The sequence below is a fragment of the Neoarius graeffei genome, chromosome 4 (genome assembly GCF_027579695.1).
Source record: "Neoarius graeffei isolate fNeoGra1 chromosome 4, fNeoGra1.pri, whole genome shotgun sequence".
Classification (NCBI taxonomy): Eukaryota; Metazoa; Chordata; class Actinopteri; order Siluriformes; family Ariidae; genus Neoarius; species Neoarius graeffei.
Genome location: NC_083572.1, coordinates 12,733,655 through 12,759,774, shown reverse-complemented (window position 1 = coordinate 12,759,774; position 26,120 = coordinate 12,733,655). Strand labels below are relative to the sequence as shown.

Sequence of the window (26,120 nt, the reverse complement as noted above, 5' to 3'; positions counted from 1 at the left end):
TACCAGCACCAAAATAAAAATGGTCCACCACCTTGTGGTCCCTTTTCCAGACGAGATGGAGGCTTTTAGTGTGTATATAAACCCTTTTTATTTTTTACAGGTTTGCTGATTAAAAGGAGCCTGAAGAATGACAGGGAGTGTGAGAAACCTATCATTTCCATCTCTCTTCTGGTTTCTCGTGATGGTCTAGAGTCAAATTTCAAAGAGGCATGTCTTTGTTTGGCGCGCAAATTCTCCTTGCACCACAGAGATAATTGAGTGCCTGCATTCAAAGTTGTTTTAACGGCCAAATTGCTAAATATAATCCTCCCCCTCCGAGTCATCTCTCTTTCTCTTCACCATTAGGTAACAAGCATTCTCTTGCCTACTGGTGCGTTGTTTAATTCTTTGTTCATGAATTTTGTCATAAATGTAGGCAATGCAATTATTCTCGCAGTGTTATTCAATAATTCTTCCAAAGAAACTGCATTTCAATACCTGAACTTGTTGAATATGTACTCTACAGTATGTGAAGCAAGATGTTCAGTTTCCAGGGTGAAGAAAAAAGTCTTCCTAATGTTGCACAAACAGCAGCAGTTACATTAATGCAGCGTTGCTTGCTGTATTTTTCAATTCATATCTAGTGCCTTGCTGATTTTAGTTACATTACATTGTTTTTCAAAAAAATATTTTATGTTTATATTGATTAGAAGGTGGAGTAGGATTTCATGAAACTATTTCAGTTAAAAGTTGGGTAAAGAAACACATTCACTGGTCAAAATATCTCAAACTTAGTCCAGCTTAGAAATAATAGCAACAAGCTACTCTATTTTGGAGCGGAAAGTCAACTCTGTTGGTGTGCTGAGCCAAATGACTCAGCAAGGCTTTGTATGCAGGTGGGTAATACGCACTTCTGAACACAGCAGTAGCCATGAACGAAGAGCTGTATTTACTACATAAAGGCAGACATGTTGGATCCAATCTAGGCACCATGTTAGAGACCGCATTAACCACTCACGTGTCAGGTTGGACAAGTACTCATGCCTTGAACAATGAAGTATAACAAGTTTAACAGCCACATGAGTACTGAAGTTAATTATTGAATTTATTGCAGAAAAAAAAGGGTGTAATCATACAGTACAAGTTATATTAATGTTCAAACGAGACATCAATTCAATTTAAAAATACACACAAATGGAAAACTGAACATAAGTCAACACAATAAATAAAAAGCAATCTTTTTGGTGTACAAGTCCACATACGATTTAACACCAGGAAAATGTACACTTTTGGTTTTGAACAATATCAGTAGGATGGATTTCTGTTAATCCAATTTAAAATGCAAGTTAACTATCGCATCTTTGAATATTCCAAGGTGGTTTTTTTTCCCCCCCCAGAGTAGAAACCCCTAGGATCACAAATTCAATTTTATTTTCTCGTCTCAACTGTATGGCCAATTATGAACCATATATCAAGGTTTATATTTAACTAGTCAGCAGGAAGTAGACTGGGTTGGCAGTGTTACCAATAGGAAGGCTCTTCTGTTTACCCAGATGGAGTCAACTTTTTACACCTATCATTTTCAAAGGAACTAGCCTGAAACTTTCAGTGACGTGTAATCCTGTAACTCTCACACCCACCACCCTTTACTCTGAGTAAGAGACAGCAGCTGGTATCGATTTCTTCATTCTGCACCTGACATTTGCATGCAACATCGAGCTGGGAATTCACCTACAAGAACACTTCATGCAAAGTCATCCATTTAAATGCCTTGCGCTTCAACCACTTGTTTCAGGGGAAGAAAAAAAAAAAAAAACACCCACCCACACCTCTGAAAAAAAAAGTACACAAAATCAAGTTCAGAAGCTTTATTAGAAAACAGAAGAAAACACAACAGCAAGCTACACCATACACACACCTAACACCAGAGTTTTAAATAAAGCTGAAGAGTGCAGCTGAAGCTATGTACATGCAAAAAGAGCAATATTCAGTGTAACAAAAATATCCACTGTTTGATATGAGGCCCCTTACTGGACAATGATGTTAAGAGTTGAGAAAGTTAAAGATTGGAAGTGACGGGCTTTGGGTGCGTAATGAATTTGTGCATAATCTACTGCAAGTAGTACATGTTTTAACTGCACAACCATCATGAAATGTGAGGGCGTGGGGGAACTGTAGCACAGATACTCCTACTGAATCCTCCTGTGCCTTTCTTATGAAATCATGCCAATCACAGATGCCTCCATCTTATGAAGAGGTGTCCTTGGACTTTTTTCGGTTCTTTGCTGAACGGACTTCTTCAATGAGATCCTTGAGGTACTGGATCTCCCGGCTGATCGAGTCTGCCTTCTCTGCCAGCTCTCGGTTTTTCTTCTCCAGCTCAGTACATTCCGCATTCAAGCTCTCCTGCTCCACCCTTTTCTTTTGCCTGTAGCGAGTAGCTGCCGTCTTATTCTGCTCCATTTTCTTCAGTTTCTTATCTACTGTTTTGGTCGTTCCAGATACAGTCTTAACTTTACTAACAACCTCTAAAGTTGCATCAGGGTCAGGTTTGGAGTAGGGTTTGGTTCTGGAGGCACCAGCAGGTTTGGGAGATGGAACAGGACTCTGTACATATGGAGGAGAACTGGATCCAGATTCAATACCACTGTCGGATTGGTCTGAAGAAGAGTTGGAAATGCTCAGCTCTTCTTTGGGAGCGAGAACCACAACTATGTGGGCAGGGGAGAGGGTGAGCACAAAACTGGGGGTCTGGTTGTCAGCACTGACCTTGGGCATTTTCTCCAGCTCTGAGATGGAGATGTCAACTTCACTACCCAACTCTAGTGTGAATGAAGGTGATTGAGGAGCAGGAGCTGGAGAGACTGGCTCAGATTTGATCTCAACAGAAACAGGTTCAGGGTGGATCTCTGACTCAACTGGTAGATCTACAGGGAAAGGAGGCAGGTTGACCTCTTCCGTAACAGGTGTGGATGCTGACTGGAATGGGAGCGAAGCCAAATCCAGATCCACTTGGGACTCCAGGGATGCCAGTAGCTCCTCCGGAGAGCTGGGAGGCTCATCCAAATCACAGGAGCCAATGAGTGAATCCAGATCAAAATCACTGAGGTCGAGCTTCTCGGTCATCCAGTCCATGCCTGAAAACGCACCCCCTGTAACAAAATGTTCATTAACCTTTCCTTTTGAATAAAAATGCATAACAGTAAAATAATGACACTTATTTAACTACAAGTGAAACCATTAGTGCACTTTGGTGTTACATCTTCACCTTCTCTCTGGTCTGCCCTAAAATGAGCATCAATCTGCTCACCAGCAGACAGCCAGGGGAATGGCACATCACACCCGCCTTTACATCTTAGAGGATCAGGAGCTGAGGAGGAAGAAAACGGGGAGGAGGAGTAGGAATCAGAATATGAAGAGAAGGAGAGGGGTGATGAAGACCCCTCAGATAGAGCTCTCTCTTCATCTTCGTCCAGAAGGGGCCCAAAGTGGTCAGCCATCAGAGTCGAGGACCCCAAGAACAGGGTCCCCATTTCTTCCGCGCACATCTGTAAGCTCAGAGTCATGGTGCTTGGTCAGAGACAGACTCAAAAACAGGTCTTCTGAGGAGTCAAGAAGGCTTGATTTGCTGTCAAATGCAGCAGTGCTGAGGGTGGTTGCCTCGAGGGACCTGAGAAGATTAAAAAGAATGGTAAAGGGGCAAGTTTGAACCCAAAACAAATAAGTACACACACACACACACATATATATATAAATAAAATGTTTAATGTATGCATGTCATGTGAACTCCATTTAGGCAAAATGAAAACCATATTGATGGAAGTGGAATGAGGAACTGATATTGCCTACATACAAAGGACAAAATGGTGGACTGGCATTAATCATGTTTAATCAGTTCACTAATGCCTGAGGCACTCCACTATAATGGAATATAGCTTCCTTAAACAAGAGTGGAATTCACATTCTTCAGTGGCAAAAAGGTGCGGCTACATGTTCAGTTTACTATTCAAAAGTCAACGTGGTGCCTAATGGTAAATATCTGTTGGCGCATGTTTAGAAAAAGCCATGATATGCTTGTAAATCCCCGCCCTTTTGAGTATAACCAGATTTCTTAATATGGTCATGAGTAGCCGATCGCCCCGCCTTCACTTCCGCTTTTAGGTGGCGGTGCCCTTGGCGCGCGCGCCATTTTCATAACAAAAGCACTCCGTGTCATTAGTAGTAAAGCGTGCGCCATTTTGAATGTGCCACGTTGTCTTGACGAAAACAATGAAAAACTCTGCCTTTTTTCTTTTTAAATCAACATCGAATGTTGAATACCATTTCTGGTCATCTATTAAATTTGTCCGCCAACTTAAACTGATTAGTAAGCCAAATATACTCGATTAACAATTGATCCCAGAAAGAGGTGATGAAAATGAGGAACACGGCTAGCATTAGCATCCTTATCAACCAGCCCGGGTTTTATTTTAATTTTAAATGACAGCTAATAAATTTTTTTTGACAAGGATGAATTTTTTTTTTCTGGAACAAATAATTCTGATACGTGTTAGCAAAATATTAACAACATATGGCTAAACCCCCACCATATTGTTGCCTAACTTTTGTATTCAAATTATGAAACTGTACTTACGCCATTTTGAAAAATAGAACCAGTGCAAATCGCCGTTGCACTGCAGGTGTTGCCGCTGCGAGTTTTCCGCTGCAAGCCGCTACACTGCCATTTTGAGCAGGGAGCTATGTGCTCAAAACGGTATATCAGCTGTGTGGCGGGACAGAAAGAAACAGAAGGACCAGGTCACATGACTTTATATACTGCCGCTCAACACCCGGTGATATCCTTCCACTGTCTCGACATATCCGTATCACTCCGCGCGGAGCGCTCGAATCTGATTGGCTCTGTGAGTCGTCAGGGTGTGGTTTGTTGTGCAAAAAAGTAGTTCTCAAAACAGTCTCGAGCCCTGACAAGGCCAAGTCACGTGAATAGATTCAGGTATTTTCAGGTCGTGCTGAGACTAGGACACAAAGCCCAGACAGCACCAAAACACTGTTCATACAAGGCTGGTTTTGGATTTCGGGGAAATTATTTGATTTGATTTTTTCATATATCACTGGTACACGAAAATGTTTAGGACAAGACCCTTGATTTAATGTGACCAATTACAATACATGAGGACAATGAACACAAAGGCAGGGTTTCATATTCAGACTTCATACTCTTTTTTGTTACTCTTATATATATCAAATATTGGTTTTTACCCACTTTAAACATTTCAATACAACTTTAAACACCAAATCATAATTAGTTTTTCAATCCATTCATCATTTCTTGGCCTTAACGGAAACTGAGGCAATAGGGAGCAATAGCCTATACTTGTACAGTAAATAGTACAATGCTGCCCTCTATAGACTTTCAGTAAAATAACAACAACATGATTGGACTTAGATTTATAGAATGCCATCTATCCATCCATCCATTATCTGTAGCCGCTTATCCTGTTCTACAGGGTCGCAGGCAAGCTGGAGCCTATCCCAGCTGACTATGGGCGAGAGGCGGGGTACACCCTGGACAAGTCATCAGGTTATTGCAGGGCTAACACATAGAGACACACAACCATTCACACCTACGGTCCATTTAGAGCCACCAATTAACCTAACCTGCATGTCTTTGGACTGTGGGGGAAACCGGAGCAAACCCACGCAGACACGGGGAGAACATGCAAACTCCACACAGAAAGGCCCTCGCCAGCCGCTGGGCTTGAACCCAGGATCTTCTTGCTGTGAGGCGACAGTGCTAACCACGACATCACCGTGCTGCCCGATTTATAGGATGATCAAAATTTAATTAAATACAAGATTTTTAAATAAATAAATAAATAAATAAATAAAACATTCAGCATGTTCATACCTCATCTCATCTCATTATCTCTAGCCGCTTTATCCTGTTCTACAGGGTCGCAGGCAAGCTGGAGCCTATCCCAGCTGACTACGGGCGAAAGGCGGGGTACACCCTGGACAAGTCACCAGGTCATCACAGGGCTGACACATAGACATAGACAACCATTCACACTCACATTCACACCTACGGTCAATTTAGAGTCACCAGTTAACCTAACCTGCATGTCTTTGGACTGTGGGGGAAACCGGAGCACCCGGAGGAAACCCACGCGGACAACATGCAAACTCCACACAGAAAGGCCCTCGCCGGCCACGGGGCTCAAACCCGGACCTTCTTGCTGTGAGGCGACAGCGCTAACCACTACACCACCGTGCCGCCCGCATGTTCATACATTCAGATAAATTATCTGTTTTGGGAACAGAATGAGTGCTCTAGATTGGTAGCACTGCCATCTTCTACAAACGTCCAAATAACTGTCATCAACGGCATCCACACATCCAAATCACCCTTAATTGGTCAATGCTTTTGGAATGGTAGATGGTAAGTGGCAATGGCGATAATTAAGACCCAGATGAGAATAGAAGGGTCAAGGACAATGCGGGCAAGGAATCCATGCAGGCTTCCTTCATCAGTGTCTTTCCTCGTTGTCCCATCTTCGGTCTTCCTCCAGCTTATCAACTCCATCGCTGATGATCTATTTCCAGATCGGACGGTGTGAAGCTGAATGTTCCCAGGCCTATGTGGGTCAGTGCTAGGGGCTTTCATCTCACTAGGTCTGCTTCATCCGCCTGTAACCCATCACCACTGGATTTGAGGTAGAAGGAAGAAAAAGGGGAGAAGCTCACGTTAGCCTTTGCTAACACTAGTAACGAATGGCACACTGGCTGGACTGCCGCACTAACAGCACGGAGTCATGGGTAAGCTAGCGCTGGCCTTCGAGAATGCTGATATGAAGAGAGTGTGTATGTATTATTATAATAATAAGATTAGCTGGCTTTTTTCATGGTCTATCAGATATATTCCATTCAGCTAGCATGATACTGAACTTGTCTTCAACTCGTTCAGTATCATGCTAGCTGAATGGAGTATATCTGTCAGACCACTCAAAGCCTGCCAATATTATTTAAATATGTCATTCAGATCTGTAATGTATTTCATATGAAAAATGCAAGTTTTTCAACATGAGAAGATAAACTTCATGTCTTCAAGCCAACATGACATTTTCTTTTTATTATATTGACACATTCACAAACAAAAAGTACCCAGATTTATCAAAACAATTCATTGATTTCCTCACAAGTGACATATAGAGACATGGTTTTGGATCTTCATGTCCCGGATATAGCTCATCTCATCTCATCTCATTATCTCTAGCCGCTTTATCCTTCTACAGGGTCGCAGACAAGCTGGAGCCTATCCCAGCTGACTACGGGCGAAAGGCGGGGTACACCCTGGACAAGTCGCCAGGTCATCACAGGGCTGACACATAGACACAGACAACCATTCACACTCACATTCACACCTACGGTCAATTTAGAGTCACCAGTTAACCTAATCTGCATGTCTTTGGACTGTGGGGGAAACCGGAGCACCCGGAGGAAACCCACGCGGACACGGGGAGAACATGCAAACTCCACACAGAAAGGCCCTCACCGGCCCCGGGGCTCGAACCCAGGACCTTCTTGCTGTGAGGCGACAGCGCTAACCACTGGATGTAGCTCATATGAAAAATACAATTGGCGTATTTCCCAGTAAAACACTCATGTCCACATAATATTAGCGCATATAAATACTGATTATTATATAATATATTGTATGTGTTGTCATTTTATTTGATAGAGATTTAATAATTCTGCACCACCCTACTCTCATGGAATTTGTGCATTTAGATCCCAAAGCAGGAAGAAAGACAGGAGAAAAGAGAAGCCAAGAAGCATCGCAGAAAGCGTCACCGAAACAAAAGAAGAAGGGCTCTTAGGAGACTTTGTGAAAACAACCAGTGGAAACTGCAAAGTGCTCCTTATCGCCAGCAAATCTTTAGGCTGACTAACGAAATTGAAACTTTGTCTGCTCGACTGCATTCTATGAACTTTGTGTCTGGTATAGAAACCTCAATGGAGCTGGGGAATCCCCCTGCGCTTGCGGCTTCTGATGACTAGAGAAGAGAGTGTTTCTCGTCTGTGTAAACAAACTGAGGGGTTATGAGTAAAGAAATATATTTAGCCTGTCTTGCGGCGGAAGAACTATATTTAGTCTGCCTTGCAAAAGATCCATCCATCTATCCATTATCTGTAACCGCTTATCCTGTCCTACAGGGTCGCAGGTAAGCTGGAGCCTATCCCAGCTGACTACAGGCGAGAGGTGGGGTACACCCTGGACAAGTCGCCAGGTCATCGCAGGGCTGACACATAGACACAGACAGCCATTCACACCTTCGGCCAATTTAGAGCCTCCAATTAGCCTAACCTGCATGCCTTTGGACTGCAGAGCCGGCCCGTGGCATGGGCAATATAGGCAAATGCTAAGGGCGCTGCATCCATCCAGGGGCGCAGAAACGGGGGGAGAAAAATTATGACTTCCACTATTCTGAAAACGAGTCAGCATTATAATGTCTTAGCCTAATTTAATTGTACAGCAAAGCATGTAGTCAGGGTGCGATTTGTCAAAAAAAAAAGCGGGGTGGGGTGGGGTGGTAGTGGTTGTTAATCATGAAACAATAAGCGCTCAACAGTGGTTCGCCCTGTCTATAGTGTGTCTTCGGGCGCGCAAGTGCGCATCCGCGGCTATTCTCTGTTTTGGCCATGTAATCATAGCCGGCGATTGCTATAGGCGACCTAGGCAATTGTCTAGAGCGCAAAGTGTGCCCAGGGGCACCAAGGGCGACTAAAACCCCACCAAAAAGGAGGGATGGAGTTATTGAATGGAGATGTTACCAAGTGCATCAGTGGTGTACAGTGTTTTCAACCACTGTGCTGCCGAACTCTAGTACCGCGGAACACTAGTGTGCCGTGAGAGATCACCAAGTGTACCGTGGAAAATTATAAAATGACTGTATATTGTAAATATTGGCAACAGCGTTTTAGTTTCAGTCAACATTTTCTATTGGTGATGTGCCTTGAGATTTTTTCATTGAAAAAAGTGCGCCCTGGCTCAAAAAGGTTGAAAAACAAGTGTAGCCTACGCAGTAGTGATCGGTGATTTCCTTATGCCTACTAAAAATGCACAATGATAGGTTATAAGGGGGGCGGGGGGAGCGGTGTTCATCGGGGAATGAGAATGGCTATTCACTGCAAAAAGTAGCCCAGACTACAAGTGCTTAAATGAAGAAATCCAAACTCTCGGGTGCGCAAGGGCGCAAATGAAGGCTACAGGAAGAAACAAATAGAGCCAAGTATAGAGGTAAATCTGATCTAATCTCTCATATCAACCATTATAGTGGCAAATTAATATTTTAGACGCCTGAATCAATGTCTGCCTAGCTAACTAGATGCAAACAGCAATAGACTTCAATAACAAAGTACCCATAATAGCACTTTTGTTTGAAAATACAGCCCATTGATGTCCTAACAGGGTGCTTAAGTTTGCACAATTTAGAATTGTAGAATTTTTTATTCATTTAATTTGTTAATTCTTCAGAGATGACTTAACTTTTAATAGCAAAAAAGAAACTAAAACATTTCTTGTTTATTGTCCATGCACTACACTTTGAACAGGGTGCGGAAGAGTTTTTGCCCATTATAAGGAGATATGTATTGAATTTGTGTGGTCATTTTACTTTGTGACACTTTATGTTAATAATAATAACAATAATAACAATAATGAAAAAGATAAAAATGACTTCTTGTTTATTGTCCATGCACCGTACATTGTTTAACAGTAATAGAACAGAGTGATTAGATTAAAGTGTTATTTAGATGTTATTAGAGGGTTTTTTTTCTTGGGGGGCGCCAAAACTCAATCTCGCCTAGGGCAGCCAAAGGCCTAGAGCCGGCCCTGTTGGACTGTAGGGGAAACCCATGCGGACACCAGGAGAGCATGCAAACTCCACACAGAAAGGCCCTCGTCGGCCATTGGGCTCGAACCCAGGACCTTCTTGCTGTGAGGCGACAGTGCTAACCACTACACCACCATGCTGCCCCCACTTGTAAAAGATGTTAATGTTAAAATTCTTTTTGAAAGCCACTTGCTGATGTCATAAGGATGTTCTATAATTTATTTATGATTTATTTTTGGCTTGGCTCATTAACTATAAAAGACACACAGCAAACCCCAGTAGGTTTTGGGTTGCCTAGGGGTTTAGGATGCTAATAACTCAGGTTCTATAATCCTCATTTTTAAAGGCATTATGTAGAAACCTTTTTGCTGACAGTTTATCTGTCAATCTTTTATTTGCTCTCAGACATGCTGCTTAGCTTATCATGGGTCTACTGTTGATAGAACTGCTCGTTGTAGCCGTTTCTATTTAATTTTTTACTATGGTTTCAGATTAATTGTGTACTCAAAGATTATACTAATGGCTTTATATACTTTTAATAAACTGAAACCCTTTCAGGGTGAGTCATTAAAAGACAAAGCTTAGTAGTGAGTTTATTAATTGATCTGAAGACTTCACTGAACAAAAAAAGACCCCACGGACATCTTTTCGAAGAAGCTCTGCGCTAAGGGAAGAACATATTTCCTGTTCTAGTGTAACTCTTTCCGTGATTGCCTCTTGTGCCTCGGCTGAGCACAATTTACCTTTACACAGAAAAGTTTATCTCAGTCAACTTAAACTTCGATAAATTGCACCGAGGATCATTTACACTACACATCAAATACTTGTGGAGATACTTGGAAAATGTAAAATACTTGAGTACTTTGCACCCGTATAATTTAGCCTAGTAAACTAGACCCACCCGCCTAGCGGCCAAAAATATTTTTTGCCTAGCGAATGGGTCTAGCCTCGCACCATATAAAGAAAAACACCCCGGGCATCAAATTGTGCCCGCCAATCACAACGCAAGGTTTTTGTTTGGATTCTTTGGGCGGGCTTTTGCAGGAGTGACGACAAAGCTGCGCGACGCTGGAGAAAGCGCAGCAGGAAAGATGGCTACGGCTAGTGAACAGCACGCGTTTGACTCCGCTTTGGAATCAGTTTTAGAAGAATTAGACTTGGAGTTTTCATTGAAACATGAGCAGGAAGAGGCTCTCCACTCATTCCTTTTCAAGAAGGACGTTTTCGCTGTTTTGCCGACCGGCTATGGCAAAAGTCTGATCTACCAGCTGGCTCCGCTCGTAGCCAAAAGGATGGGGCTAGTTTGTGCAGTACGAAGAATTAATAAACAGCTTTGAAACATTACTTTTTGATTGTTTCTTATTTTCCCGTTATTTTAAATTTAAGGGAAATTATTTCACCAAACACAACTAAATAAAAACTCTCAAAAACAGTTTAAGCAAACCCTTGAAAAACACTTGGAAAAAAATGTGTATGTGGTACAATCTCCAAACTTGTGGTCATTATCTCCAAACTTCTTAATATCTAGAACCTGTTTATTAATTAATACGCATTTTGAAAAATTATTTATTTCAAGGCCTCCCCCACTGCTTTCTGTCGCTCTGACTACGTCACAGTCACTGTTGCGCTGATTGGTCAGAGCGTTGGCCTATACGCACAGAGACAGTTTGAAAGACAGCGGGTTGTTCCTCCTGCCCGCTTCGGAAATGTCTACGGATCGAGGCCAGACTAAATATTCACATTTAGTCTGGCTTGCCAGGCTACGTATAATTATTATCCTGGGGGTATTTATAGTTGAGTGTTATTGGAATTGAATATGGGTAATCTTACTCTAAATACTTTTTACTCCTTATATTTTATTTAGACTTTCAGACTACTTTTTCCCCCCAAATCTTGATTATGTTTTCTTTCATCCAGCCAATGACAGTATGCTATATATTAATAGAAAGGGTTCCTGTAGAAGTTATTTACATTTCAGTTGAAAGCATCCAATCAAGTTTTATGAAGCATTATGGGTTTGAAGATGGCTGGAAACATCACCAGACTGCAGTGTGCTAGCCTGTTATCTTTGCTAATGCCAGGCTAGACTAGCATCTATGCCAGTAGGTAATGTAATGGGCTAGGCATCAAGTTACCTAGCTAATCGTAAATATTGGCTATTTACATGCTATTTTACTTCTGATTAACTCATTAGCAAACTTCATAGCATTAGTCAGGTTTATGACCAACAAACATACAGAAATTGCATGATGTTTTCAGGCAAAACAGTGTGTTTTGTTCTAGCAGTTTTAATGTAATGAAAGGGGTTTTTTTTCATGAAAATGACAAATTTAATTTCATAGGTTTAAAATAATACACTTTGAACACTTTAATACCTCTAAATATAGCAACCTTCTTTTTACGTTCAGGTAAGAACATTATACAATGAGTACCATTATCTATACTTTGACCCAAGAATAATTCCTTAGTGCTTTCTCTGTCACATGGGTTTAGCCTGAAAATGAAACTATCCTTTAGGCCTTCATCACCACCTAGAATTAAAAAAAATATTTTTAATAGCTAATCATCTACATAGTGTGAAGTATGCATTCACAATAACATTTAGTATAAATACGCAGGTGATTATAGGAGATCGCACGCGCTGATTGGTTGAGAAATTCGGACTATTTCTCAATAATCACTTCGAGCGACTTAGCAAAACGGCAGCCAATCCCTTTGTCAACGTAAGCGAAGGAGAATTACAAATGATGAAAGAAAATGCTGTTCCTAAAAGTACTAAAGATGCTACAAAGTTTGGTCTAAAACTAAAGGTCAGGTGGAATTGTGATTTATTTTATTGATTTCAAAACAAAGTATTTTATGTGAGTTGGCATAGATAAGTGGCACAAGTCTGCGCCACGCCTTTATTACGTTTGTATGCCGCTTTTGAAGTTTGAAATAAATAATTTTTTAATACGAGTTTTTTTTTTCTTTTAAATAGTCACCTGTGTATTTGTACTAAAACAATTATCCGCCTCAGGCTCAGTGAATATCAGTGAATAATAACCGAGCCGAAGTTATGGTGAACTGATATTCACTGCGCCTTTGGTGAATAATTGTTATTTTATATACAACCCCGATTCCAAAAAAGTTGGGACAAAGTACAAATTGTAAATAAAAACGAAATGCAATAATGTACAAATCTCAAAAACTGATATTGTATTCACAATAGAACATGGACAACATATCAAATGTCGAAAGTGAGACATTTTGAAATTTCATGCCAAATATTGGCTCATTTGAAATTTCATGACAGCAACACATCTCAAAAAAGTTGGGACAGGGGCAATAAGAGGCTGGAAAAGTTAAAGGTACAAAAAAGGAACAGCTGGAGGACCAAATTGCAACTCATTAGGTCAATTGGCAATAGGTCATTAACATGACTGGGTATAAAAAGAGCCTCTTGGAGTGGCAGCAGCTCTCAGAAGTAAAGATGGGAAGAGGATCACCAATCTCCCTAATTCTGCACCGACAAATAGTGGAGCAATATCAGAAAGGAGTTCGACAGTGTAAAATTGCAAAGAGTTTGAACAGATCATCATCTACAGTGCATAATATCAAAAGATTCAGAGAATCTGGAAGAATCTCTGTGCGTAAGGGTCAAGGCCGGAAAACCATACTGGGTGCCCGTGATCTTTGGGCCCTTAGACGGCACTGCATCACATACAGGCATGCTTCTGTATTGGAAATCACAAAATGGGCTCAGGAAAATTTCCAGAGAACATTATCTGTGAACACAATTCACCGTGCCATCCGCCGTTGCCAGCTAAAACTCTATAGTTCAAAGAAGAAGCCGTATCTAAACACAATCCAGAAGCGCAGACGTCTTCTCTGGGCCAAGGCTCATTTAAAATGGACTGTGGCAAAGTGGAAAACTGTTCTGTGGTCAGACGAATCAAAATTTGAAGTTCTTTATGGAAATCAGGGACGCCGTGTCATTCGGACTAAAGAGAAGAAGGACGACCCAAGTTGTTATCGGCACTCAGTTCAGAAGCCTGCATCTCTGATGGTATGGGGTTGCATTAGTGCGTGTGGCATGGGCAGCTTACACATCTGGAAAGACACCATCAATGCTCAAAGGTTCTAGAGCAACATATGCTCCCATCCAGACGACGTCTCTTTCAGGGAAGACCTTGCATTTTCCAACATGACAATGCCAAACCACATACTGCATCAATTACAGCATCATGGCTGCGTAGAAGAAGGGTCCAGGTACTGAACTGGCCAGCCTGCAGTCCAGATCTTTCACCCATAGAAAACATTTGGTGCATCATAAAACGGAAGATACGACAAAAAAGACCTAAGACAGTTGAGCAACTAGAATCCTACATTAGAAAAGAATGGGTTAACATTCCTATCCCTAAACTTGAGCAACTTGTCTCCTCAGTCCCCAGACGTTTACAGACTGTCGTAAAGAGAAAAGGGGATGTCTCGCAGTGGTAAACATGGCCTTGTCCCAACTTTTTTGAGATGTGTCATGAAATTTAAAATCTATTGTGTTTGTAGCGTTCTGCTTATTTTTATTCTGTTACATAAACAGAATAAAAATAAGCAGAACGCTACAAACACAGTAGATCCCTATGCACCTTTTAGGCTTAGCCCCTTAAAAAAAAATTATTTATATATATATATATATATATATATATATATATATATATATATATATATATATATATATATATATACATACATCTCAGCCCAAATATCCAATATATGCACAAATTATGTTCTATATGCCTTCAGATTTCACCATTCCTTGAAATGTCATCAACTCATCAAGGCTGGTCTGCATCTGCATTGCCAAACTGCGGATTTGTTTGGCAAATTTGGCTTCAGAGCCCTTCTTCAGTTGCTTGGAGTCTTCTTTGCTGAAGTACCCTTCCAAGTTCAGCGCGAAGCCTTGAATCATACCTGAGGACTTGTTGACTGCTCCGATCACTCCTACACTGTCTCCAACCTTATGTGCCATTCTAGCCAATTTCACTGCATTCCAATCCACCCCTTTTAATGTGGCCAGGTTATATGCCTTCAAACACACTATATTTGTGCCAATACATTTTACACATTCCTCAATTTCCTCTAACTGTGCAGAGTGTTCTTTCAGGATTGTTTCCACCTTCTTGCTGTCCATATTGGTGTGGACTTTGTTGGTGATGGCAGCTCCAGCTCCAGTGACCCCTCCGGCTGCTGCAACTCCAACTCCAACTGCAGCCACTGCTAACGAAGCCCCCATGGTAAATGGGGAAAGTATGACACCTCCAACAGCAGCTGCGACTCCAACTGCCCCTGCAGTTCCCCCGGTAATGCGTGCTATCTTCACCCCCTTATTGGTCTTGTCAATGTCATCAGCCACCTTCTGTAGTTCTATAATGTGACTCTGCAGATTTGCACTTCGCTCAGATAGGAGGTTAACATATACACAAAGATCTTTTTTTAGATCGTTGGCTTTTTTTGTGAATGCTCTAGAGAGAGAAATAGATGAAGACAAGCATAATGGTGAAATAGTGATCTGGATAAATGAGTTGAAATTCTACGGAATTCAAGGGACTTATTTTTGCAATCATCATGCCAACACAAACAAGAGCCAAAATAGCCCAAGTGTCAAACTGTGCTGTACATTTAAATAAACAGTCATATTTCATTCAAACATTCACTTCTTAGAGTCACACTTACTTTGCATCATCATTCATTGTATCAGGAGATTTGTTGCCGGCTGAAAACAAAGAGAGCCCATATTCAATATCTGACAGATATTTCAGAAAACCTCAGAAGTAACTATGAATTACAGCTAAAATGTGTGCAAATATTTACACTGGGAAATTTATGCTTTTCCCAGAGAGGGGCTGCACAGCTGCTAAAGCTGATTTTGTAAAACGCAGAAACACATGATACATTCGCACCGGAACAATGAAATGCAAGGACTTAAATCCACAAAATAATTAAGGGAAGAACTGAAAGCAGATGAGAGTGATAACACATGAGGAAGCAAAAAATTGACAGGACACGGGCGGAGACAAGACATGAACCAAAACAAAATGCAGATGGTCATATAAACAAAGATACAAAACCTGGAAGCAGCGCTGTTCGCACTGACTGCGATTTGTGCTAAGCACCGTACACTGAGAATGGAAATACATGACACAGATAGTTCACACCTCTGAGGTTGCTAAAGGTGTCTGAAACAGGGTTTTAAATTACTAGCTAGACCACTGCCTTTAAACACAGGCATTTCCCTTTAAGCTGATAAAAAATGCTGGGCTAGAAAATACGGACTAAAGACCGCAAAAGCAATACAAATTTTAGAATCACACATCAGAGGCACATGTAATTAAGGTACTGATGCATGTAAATTTCAGACAAACACCACCCTGTTTGTGCAAGTCTCTGAATCACACACAAGTCTGTAGTTACATCTGATGTCTGAATAGAGATATGTGCAGTTTTGATATTAAATCCTCACAATGTACAATTTATTCAGCTTTAAATATAGTCCATAGTATATTGTTATAAAAGCAAAACTGCTCCTAAGCATTTGATACAGATCAAGGAAACTGGGAACAACAGGCCTGATATAACATATAGCAGTGGTAGCTTAGTGTTCTGGGCTTTGGATAAATTGTCTGTCCATTTAGTAAATGCACAATATAGTATTTTAATCCATTAATATATTATTATTACACTTACATTCATTTGAGTAGCAGCATTCCACGTAGTTTACATTATCCTAACAGAGGGAGAAAACCAGACTGTATGTTACAGTTGTAGTTCACATACTGTACTTGCATTTTGTATTTCTTATAAGAAATAAAACCTGTGCATTATATTACAGGCCTTACATTTTTCAAGAAGGAAATTGGGATTTTTTTTCTTTTAACCAGATCAGTTAAGAAAATGATAATAGACCTCATTGCTATTATTATACAGTTTTACAGTTTTGAGAATTGACTTTATGGAGTCTGCTTATGTGCTTGTGATCCTTGACGTTTATATACCTCTGTGTCTTGCTGACACTGAGCCAAATTCTGCTCTGGAATCCCTGAACCACTTCCTAATTGGCACTTCCAGAGCCATACCCCTCCCCCACCTCGGCCAGTCAGACCATCTTTCCCTCCTGCTCTCCCCAGCCTACACCCCCCCTCAGATGCATAGCCAGGCCCACCACAAGGACTATCACAACCTGGCCTGACAATGCACTCTCCAAACTACAGGACTGCTTTAAACAGACAGATTGGGACTTATTTGAACACCAGGAGCTGGAGACATTCACAGGAACGGTGCTGGACTATATCAAGTTCTGCATCGGGAATGTGACAGTGGATAAAAACATCCGGGTCTTCCCAAACCAGAAACCCTGGATGACCAGCCAGGTCCGCTCACTCCTCAGGGCTCGCGATGCTGCCTTCAGGTCAGGTGATAGAGCTCTGTACAGAGCTGCTCGAGCTGATCTGAAAAGAGGAATAATTAAAGCCAAGGCGGACCACAGGCTGCGCATAGAATCCCACCTGTCCAGCAACAACACATGGGAGGTGTGGCAGGGCATTCAGGACATCACAAACTTCAGAGACTGTGATGTGCCAACAGGAGACTGGAGTGCACCGCTAGCAGAGGAGCTAAATCGCTTCTTTGCTCGCTTTGAAACATCTCAGCAGCACTCATCTGCTCCTGCCCTGCCCCCACCACCACACAGTTCCCACACCACTCCTTTCACTGTACAGGAGCACGATGTCAGACGGGTGCTCCTGGCAGTGAACCCCAAGAAAGCTGCCGGCCCAGATGGTGTACCTGGTAAGGTGCTCATAGCGTGCGCCCACCAGCTTGCCCCTACCTTCACCAAGATCTTTAACCTTTCCCTGGCTCAGTCAGTCATCCTGCCCTGCCTAAAATCTTCAGCAATAATCCCAGTGCTGAAGAAGTCTCCTGTCACCAGCCTGAATGATTACCGTCCTGTGGCCCTCACCCCGGTAATCATGAAGTGCTTCGAGAGACTAGTTCTTCAGCACATCAAGGACCACCTCCCCCCAGACTTCGACCCCTACCAGTTCGCATATCGCACAAACAGATCCACAGAGGACGCCATCGCCGTAGCTCTCCACTCTGCGCTAAATCACCTGGAGCAGCAGCAGAGCTACGTCTGCATACTCTTTGTGGATTACAGTTCAGCTTTTAATACAATAATCCCGGACATCCTTATTAAGAAACTGGACACTCTCGGCCTCCCCCCTCTCACATGTGCCTGGTTAAAGGACTTTCTTACTAACCAGCCCCAGACTGTGAGACTTGGCCCCCACTTCTCCTCCACCCGCACGTTGAGCACCGGCTCTCCACAGGGCTGTGTGCTGAGCCCCCTCCTGTACTGCCTGTACACCCACAACTGTAGTTTGACCCACAACAACCTCGTCGTCAAGTTTGCTGATGACACCACAGTGGTCAGACTCATCTCAAAGGGAGACGAGGCAGCCTACAGAGAGGAGGTCCTGAAGTTGGCAGCCTGGTGTTCAGAAAATAACCTCGCTCTGAACACCAAGAAAAGCAAAGAGCTCATTGTTGACTTCAGGAAGCACAGCACCGACCTAGCCCCCCTCTACATCAACAACGTGTATGTGGAGAGGGTCCACACCTTCCGGTTTCTCGGCGTCCTCATCTCCGCCGACATTTCCTGGTCAGTAAACATCACAGCAGTTATTAAGAAGGCTCAGCAGCGGCTACACTTCCTGAGAATCCTCAGGAAGTACAACCTAAACTCCAACCTGCTGCTGACCTTCTACCGCTCATCCATCGAGAGCCTGCTGACGTACTGTATTATAGTATGGTACAGCAGCTGCACTGCTGTAGACAGGGAGAGGCTCCAGAGGGTAGTTAAGGCAGCACAGAAGATCATTGGCTGCCCTCTCCCCTCCCTGATGGACATTTACACCTCCCGCTGCCTTAGCAGAGCTAAACATATTATCAAGGACCGCTCCCACCCTGGCTTTGATCTGTTCGACCTGTTGCCCTCAGGGAGGCGCTACAGGTGCAACAGGACAAAGACAAACCGATTCAAAAACAGCTTCTTTCCAAAAGCCATAACAGCCCTGAACTTGGATATGCTCTGACTTTATAGTCTATTTATTTTACTATGTGACTTTCCTCATGCAATAATTTATAATGTGCAGTACTTTTATAAGGGACTCTCTATGTGCAATACTTTTATAATGTGCAATACCTCACTCCATAATGTGAAACACAACACATTCACCTCACCTCAGGACTGTGCACCTTACATACAGCACATGCACCTCAGGACTGTGCACCTTACACACAACACATACACCTCAGGACTGTGCACCTTACACACACCTCAAGTCTGTGCACCTACCTTACCTTGCAATACTTCATAAATGTGTAATATTTTATTTTATAATGTGAATCTCTCGTGCAATAATTTATAATGTGACTCTCTGTGCAATAATTTATATGTGCAATGAGCAATACCTCACTCCATAATGTGTAACACAACACATACACCTCAGGACTGTGCACCTTACCCCCCTGACCCCCCCTTTTTTTCTCCCCCCTTCCTCTCTCTCTCTCTCTCTCTCTCTCTCCACGTTGTTTTGCACTGTTATTTGAGATGCTTTAATCTCATTGTACATGTGTATAGTGACAATAAAGGCATTCTATTCTATTCTACTATTCTAATTGAGAATTCAAAGGCTGTTGAACATCTCGAGGCTGATTCCAGAACACCTAGAAACACATGAGATTGACATGAGGGGGAAACCCACTGAGGAACATGTTCTGAAGTTTCTCTTATTAAAATGTATTACAAATCTCTCTCTCTCTCTCTCTCTCTCTCTTAGTTTCTCTCATACAGTTGACCTGTACATCGGGCAGCAAGACGTTGCTAATCATTCCGGTTTTGGGCATAGTCGCCTGCATCTTCCCAGGTGATATTGAGTTGTTTCAGATCTTCTTTGAAGATGGCGCACCATGTCTTCTTGGGTCTCCCTCTCTTTCTTCATCCCTTTGGTGGTACCACTTGTATTTGTTGGGTCTTGGGTATTCGTTCTTCTGGCAGTCAGAAAACATGACCTTCAAGTCATGTTTCAACATGACCTTCACGGTCTTGTTATTCTTGTTGGTCTTAACAACTCCGCTGTTGTTCTTTCCTCTGGCCCAGCAGAGAGTTGGTGCTAGCCTGGAACCGGTTTTTCTGGCCCCAGAGCCAGTTCTTTGTCAGTGGGAACAGAAAACCCGGTTCCAAACTAAGCACTGGCCCCGAACCAGCCCTGGAACTGCTTTGGTGGAAAAGGGGCAATGGAGGGTGCTTGGACTGATAAAAGAAACAGACTCTCTGTTGCAATGGTGAAGGCTGAGCTTCAAGTCAGGCTAAACTTTCAGTTGTCCTGAACTGAGTTCAAGACATTCATTGAAAATCAGCCAGGATTCATAGCAGCAGCAAAGAAAAACACCAAATATAAATGGAAGCTTAGGTAAGGTTTTGGTGAATTAAATGAAATCCAAATAGTCTTATCTGCCTACTCCTGTATGTACTGTACAGTGGAGCTTGAAAGTTTGTGAACCCTTTAGAATTGTCTATATTTCTGCATAAATATAACCTAAAACAACATCAGATTTTCACACAAGTCCTAAAAGTAGATAAAGAGAACCCAGTTAAACAAATGAGCAAAAATATTATACTTGGTCATTTATTTATTGAGGAAAATGATCCAATATTACATATCTGTGAGTGGCAAAAGTATGTGAACCTTTGCTTTCAGTATCTGGTATGACCCCCTTGTGCAGCAATAACTGCAACTAAACATTTCCGGTAACTGTTGATCAGTCCTGCACAGCAGCTTGGAGGAATTTTAGCCCATTCTTCCATACAGAACAGCTTCAACTCTGGGATGTTGGTGGGTTTCCTCACATGAACTGCTCGCTTCAGGTCCTTCCACAACATTTCGATTGAATTAAGGTCAGGACTTTGACTTGGCCATTCCAAAACAAAAACTTTTTATTCTTCTTTAACCATTCTTTGGTAGAATGACTTGTGTGATTAGGGTCGTTGTCTTGCTGCATGACCTACCTTCTCTTGAGATTCAGTTCATGGACAGATTTCCTGACATTTTCCTTTAGAATTTGCTGGTGTAATTCAGAATTCATTGTTCCATTAATGATGCCAAGCTGTCCTTGCCCAGATGCAGCAAAACAGGCCCAAACCATGATACTACCACCACCATGTTTCACAGATGGGATAAGGGTCTTATCCTGAAATGCAGACTTTTCCTTTCTCCCAACATAATGCTTCTCATTTAAACCAAAAAGTTCTATTTTGGTCTCATCTGTCCAGCAAACATTTTTCCAATAGCCTTCTGGCTTGTCCACGTGATCTTTAGCAAACTGCAGATGAGCAGCAATGTTCTTTTTGGAGAACAGTGGCTTTCTCCTTGCAACCCTGCCATGCACACTATTGTTGTTCAGTGTTCTCCTGATGGTGGACTCATGAACATTAACATTAGCCAATGTGAGAGAGGCCTTCAGTTGCTTGGAAGTTACCCTGTGGTCCTTTGTGACCTTGCCGACTATTACACGCCTTGCTCTTGGAGTGATCTTTGTTGGTTGACCACTCCTGGGGAGGATAACAATGGTCTTGAATTTCCTCCATTTGTACTCCATCTGTCTGACTGTGGATTGATGGAGTCCAAACTCTTTCGAGATGGTTTTGTAACCTTTTCCAGCCCAATGAGCATCAACAGTGCGTTTTCTGAGGTCCTCAGAAATCTCCTTTGTTCATGCCATGATACACTTCCACAAACATGTGTTGTGAAGATCAGACTTTGATAGATCCCTGTTCTTTAAATAAAACAGGATGCCCACTCACACCTGATTGTCATCCCATTGATTGAAAACACCTGACTCTAATTTCACCTTCAAATTAACTGCTAATCCTAGAGGTTCGCATACTTTTGCCACTCACAGATATGTAATATTGGATCATTTTCCTCAATAAATAAATGACCAAGTATAATATTTTTGTCTCATTTGTTTAACTGGGTTCTCTTTATCTACTTTTAGGACTTGTGTGAAAATCTGACGATGTTTTAGGTCATATTTATGCAGAAATATAGAAAATTCTAAAGGGTTCACAAACTTTCAAGCACCACTGTATGTGCCCAGTTATATCAGTTACATGTCCTCCAATGTATTTGTTTAGCCAAGAGCAGCAAGCAGCAGAGGCACAGGCAAGCACAAGCAAAGCACACACCACACTCTAAGCAATCAGGTAAGCTGTTTGACACTACACCTTACATTGTTACATTCAGGTATTCTTAGATACAATGAAAAATTAGATTATTTATTTTTATTCCACATAAGCAAACAAACAGAACTTAATTATGTATTCCCCTTTTACCTGTGCCCACTACTGCCCCCAGGTGTCCACAACCAAAAACTGTTGGAAATAAACCAAAATAATGAAGACCCGCTATATTATATAAAGCAATTAACTAAACAAATAACTAGCAAAAGCGTCATTTTTACTAATTAGAGCAATACAATTTCAGCATAGAAGGGCGATTTTTGTCTTGGGTTAGATGTGCGAAGGGCGCCGTTGCTTACAAGCAAAAAGGTGACCCCAAACTTATATATATATATATATAAAACAGCTGGATAGTACAGTGGTAATGCTCACTGACTACGACGCAGGAGATCGGGGTTCGAATCCCGGTTGGGGCAAAACATCATCCAGTAAGGGTCCTTAGGCAAGACCCCTCATGATATATCAGCCTACCTCAGGAATGAGTGAAGACATAACTGATAGAGTCATACCGGCTCATACGTCGCCCGGGTCAACAAGGTCTGCGTCAGTTGCTAGGGAACCAGGGCAAACTGATGAGAAATGGGCTACTGGAACAAGACATCGATGGACGAGGACAGAAAATACGGATTTGCTGGAATGCTACTATACAAGCAATCCCAGAGAGAGGGGATACATGCAGCGAATGTGGGACCATTGGATACTTTGAAACAATCAAGGCTAACAAAGAAACAGCTATTAGCTGGATTAATGAAATACAACGATGCTACGGGGAGCCAGGAAGACAGGTCAGCGGGGAGATGTCATCATTCCCACAACCAGAGATTGGGTACCAAGCCCCAACAGCTAACAGCCTCAACACAAGAGCTGCTGACCTGAGAAGGAAGATCGTAAGACCCAACTGGAAACCTGGAGCCCCTGACGAATACCGAAGCTGAGTTGCCAAGTACCTTCAGAAGATCTACTAGTAGATGTGAATGCTGCTCTGAAGACAATCTCCACAAGAACCATCACTGAGACCAACAAGCTGATACACAGTACAGCAACAGTAATCATGGAGATGCTTGGACACAAGGTGGGCTCGGGACATAACAAACAGTATCCACCATGGAAGAGATGATTAGAGGCCAAGATAAAGGCAGCACGGAGAGAAGTTAGCCAGCTAGCTGAACCAAGGTGTACTCTCAGTGGCAGGGGAACAACAACCGGTCAGACCCACCAAGAGCTGAGGTGGAAAAATACTGGAAAGACATATGGGAAAGAAAGGCATCACACAACACCGATGCCCAATGGTTAGTGGACCTAAGAGCTGACCACAGCAACCTCCCAGAACCAGTAACCATCTCAATGGCAGACGTCCAAGAAAGAGTGTCAAAGATGAAGAGCTGGACAGCACCAGGCCCCGATATGATCCATACGTACTGGCTGAAGAAGCTAACTGCACTCCATGAACACCTAGCAGCACAGATGATCAGAATGACCCAGAATGGCTAACCCAAGGCAGGACAGTCCTAATCATGACCCATCCCATCCAACTACCTGTCTCTGCACAACATGGAAGGCCCTGTCAGGCATCATTGCGGCAAAAATGAGAAAGCATGTGGCTCAATACATGAGCAAGGCACAGAAAGGAATTGGCAGTAACACCAGAGGAGCCAAGCACCAGCTACTGGTCGATAGAACAGTCACCCAAGACTGTAAGAAGAGACAGACCAACCTGTGCACTGCCTGGATTGACTACAAGAAAGCCTACGACTCAGTGCCACACACATGGATACTGGAATGTCTGGAACTGTATAAGATCAACAGGAACCTAAGGACCTTCATCCAGAACTCAATGGAAATGTGGAAGACAACCCTAGAGGCCAACTCAAAACCCATTGCCCAAGTCAACATCAAGTGCGGCATATACCAAGGAGATGCGCTATCACCATTGCTGTTCTGCATAGGCCTGAACCCCCTCAGTCAGATCATCACGAAGAGCGGCTCCGGGTACCGATTCCGTAGTGGGGCAACAATCAGCCACCTGCTCTACATGCATGACATCAAGCTGTATGCCAGGAACGAGCGAGAAATAGACTCGCTGATCCACACCACCCGGATCTACAGCGATGACATAGGGATGTCATTCGGATTGGACAAGTGTGGCCGGATGGTCTCAAAGAGAGGCAAGATGATCCGGACTGAGGGGATTGACCTACCAGAGGGCAACACAGGTGATATCCAAGACAGCTACAAGTACCTTGGGATCCCACAGGCTAATGGAAACCATGAAGAGGCCACAAGGAAGTCAACCACAGCCAAATACCTCCAGAGAGTAAGGCAGGTCCTGAAAAGTCAGCTGAATGGTAAGAACAAGGTCCGAGCCATCAACATGTACGCACTACCAGTCATCAGATACCCCGCTGGTATCATAAACTGGCCAAAGGAGGAGATAGAAGCCACAGATATCAAGACTAGAAAGTTCCTCACCATGCATGGAGGGTTCCACCTCAAGTCCAGCACCCTGAGACTATACACTAAGCGGAAAGAGGGAGGCCGAGGGCTAGTGAACATCAAGACCACGGTCCAGGATGAAACATCGAAAATCCGAGAATACATCAGAAAGATGGCCCCAAAGGATGAACTGCTAAGTGAATGTCTCAGGCAGCAGAACCCTGATGAGAGTGCAGAGGTGGAGGAGGAACAGACAACCTGGAGGGACAAACCCCTACATGGCATGTACCACCGTCAGATAGAGGAAGTGGCTGATATCAAGAAATCCTACCAGTGGCTGGATAATGCAGGACTGACAGACAGCACAGAGGCACTAATCATGGCAGCACAAGAACAGGCCATAAGCACAAGAGCCATAGAGGCCAGGATCTACCAGAGTAGATCAGACCCAAGATGCAGACTGTGCAAAGAAGCCCCTGAAACAGTCCAGCACATAGTAGCAGGGTGTAAGATGCTAGCTGGATCAGCATACATGGAGAGGCACAACCAAGTGGCTGGGATAGTATACTGGAACATCTGCAACCAGTATGGAATAGAAGTACCCAAGTCCCAATGGGCCATACCACAGAAGGTGGCTGAGAACAACAGGGCCAAGGTTCTGTGGGACTTCAGCTTCCAGACTGACAAACAGATCCTGGCTAACCAACCGGACATAGTGGTGGTGGACAAAGAGCAGAAGAGGGTGGTGGTGATAGATGTGGCGATCCCAGCTGACGCCAACATCAGGAAGAAGGAACATGAGAAACTTGAGAAGTATCAAGGGTTGAAAGAACAGGTGGAATGGATGTGGAAGGTCAAGGGTTGCGTGGTCCCCGTGGTAGTGGGGCACTTGGGGCAGTAACCCCCAAACTGGGAGAGTGGCTCCAGCAAATCCCAGGAACAACATCTGAAGCCTCAGTCCAGAAGAGCGCAGTCCTAGGAACATCGAAGATACTGCACAGAACCCTCAAACTCCCAGGCCTCTGGTAGAGGACCCGAGCTTGAGGATGACATGGACCCCCCCCCCCCCCCCCCCCCCCCCCGCCGGGGGTGAGAAGGAGATTTTATATATATATATATATATATATATATATATATATATATATATATATATATACACACACACACAAAATGGAATCATTTGCTGACAGCTCAGTCCCCCCCAGTTCAAAAATCCTATCTGCGCCCCTGCGAATGGTGTTCCTTTTCTTTTCTCACTCTCCAAATTGTACAAAACAAAAATAATACACAAATCTTGCAGAAAACACCGAAAAGAAATGTGTCATCTTTACCTTTATGCCTTTTGGTGATCAGTTCATCTTCTGCTCACTTAACTATTCACAGTAACAGACATTTTCAGTAAGGGTGCCCAAACTTTTGCATGCCACTGTATTTTGCTGTGTATTTCTCATTCTCATCTCATTATCTCTAGCCGC

General features: G+C 42.9%; 2 protein-coding genes across 2 annotated transcripts in view; both read right to left on the bottom strand.

Moving 5' to 3' along the window:
- Positions 1 to 1,832: 1,832 nt before the first annotated feature.
- atf4a (activating transcription factor 4a) lies at positions 1,833 to 4,773 on the bottom strand. The gene is made up of 3 exons (XM_060918849.1): positions 4,613 to 4,773; positions 3,248 to 3,649; positions 1,833 to 3,131 (listed from the first exon to the last, which is right to left on the bottom strand). Exons 2-3 carry the CDS (start codon positions 3,543 to 3,545, stop codon positions 2,227 to 2,229), a joined length of 1,203 nt encoding a protein of 400 aa, XP_060774832.1. The 5' UTR covers positions 3,546 to 3,649; positions 4,613 to 4,773; the 3' UTR covers positions 1,833 to 2,226.
- A 9,839-nt stretch (positions 4,774 to 14,612) lies between these two features.
- Positions 14,613 to 26,120, bottom strand: part of LOC132884296 (uncharacterized) — a 37,442-nt gene continuing 25,934 nt past the window's right edge. The window contains exons 10-12 of the mRNA XM_060918128.1: positions 16,596 to 16,635; positions 15,585 to 15,624; positions 14,613 to 15,373 (exon numbers count right to left, since the gene is read on the bottom strand). Coding sequence (XP_060774111.1) covers positions 14,641 to 15,373; positions 15,585 to 15,624; positions 16,596 to 16,635 — 813 coding nt within the window. The 3' untranslated portion in view covers positions 14,613 to 14,640. The remainder of the gene's footprint in view (positions 15,374 to 15,584; positions 15,625 to 16,595; positions 16,636 to 26,120) is intronic.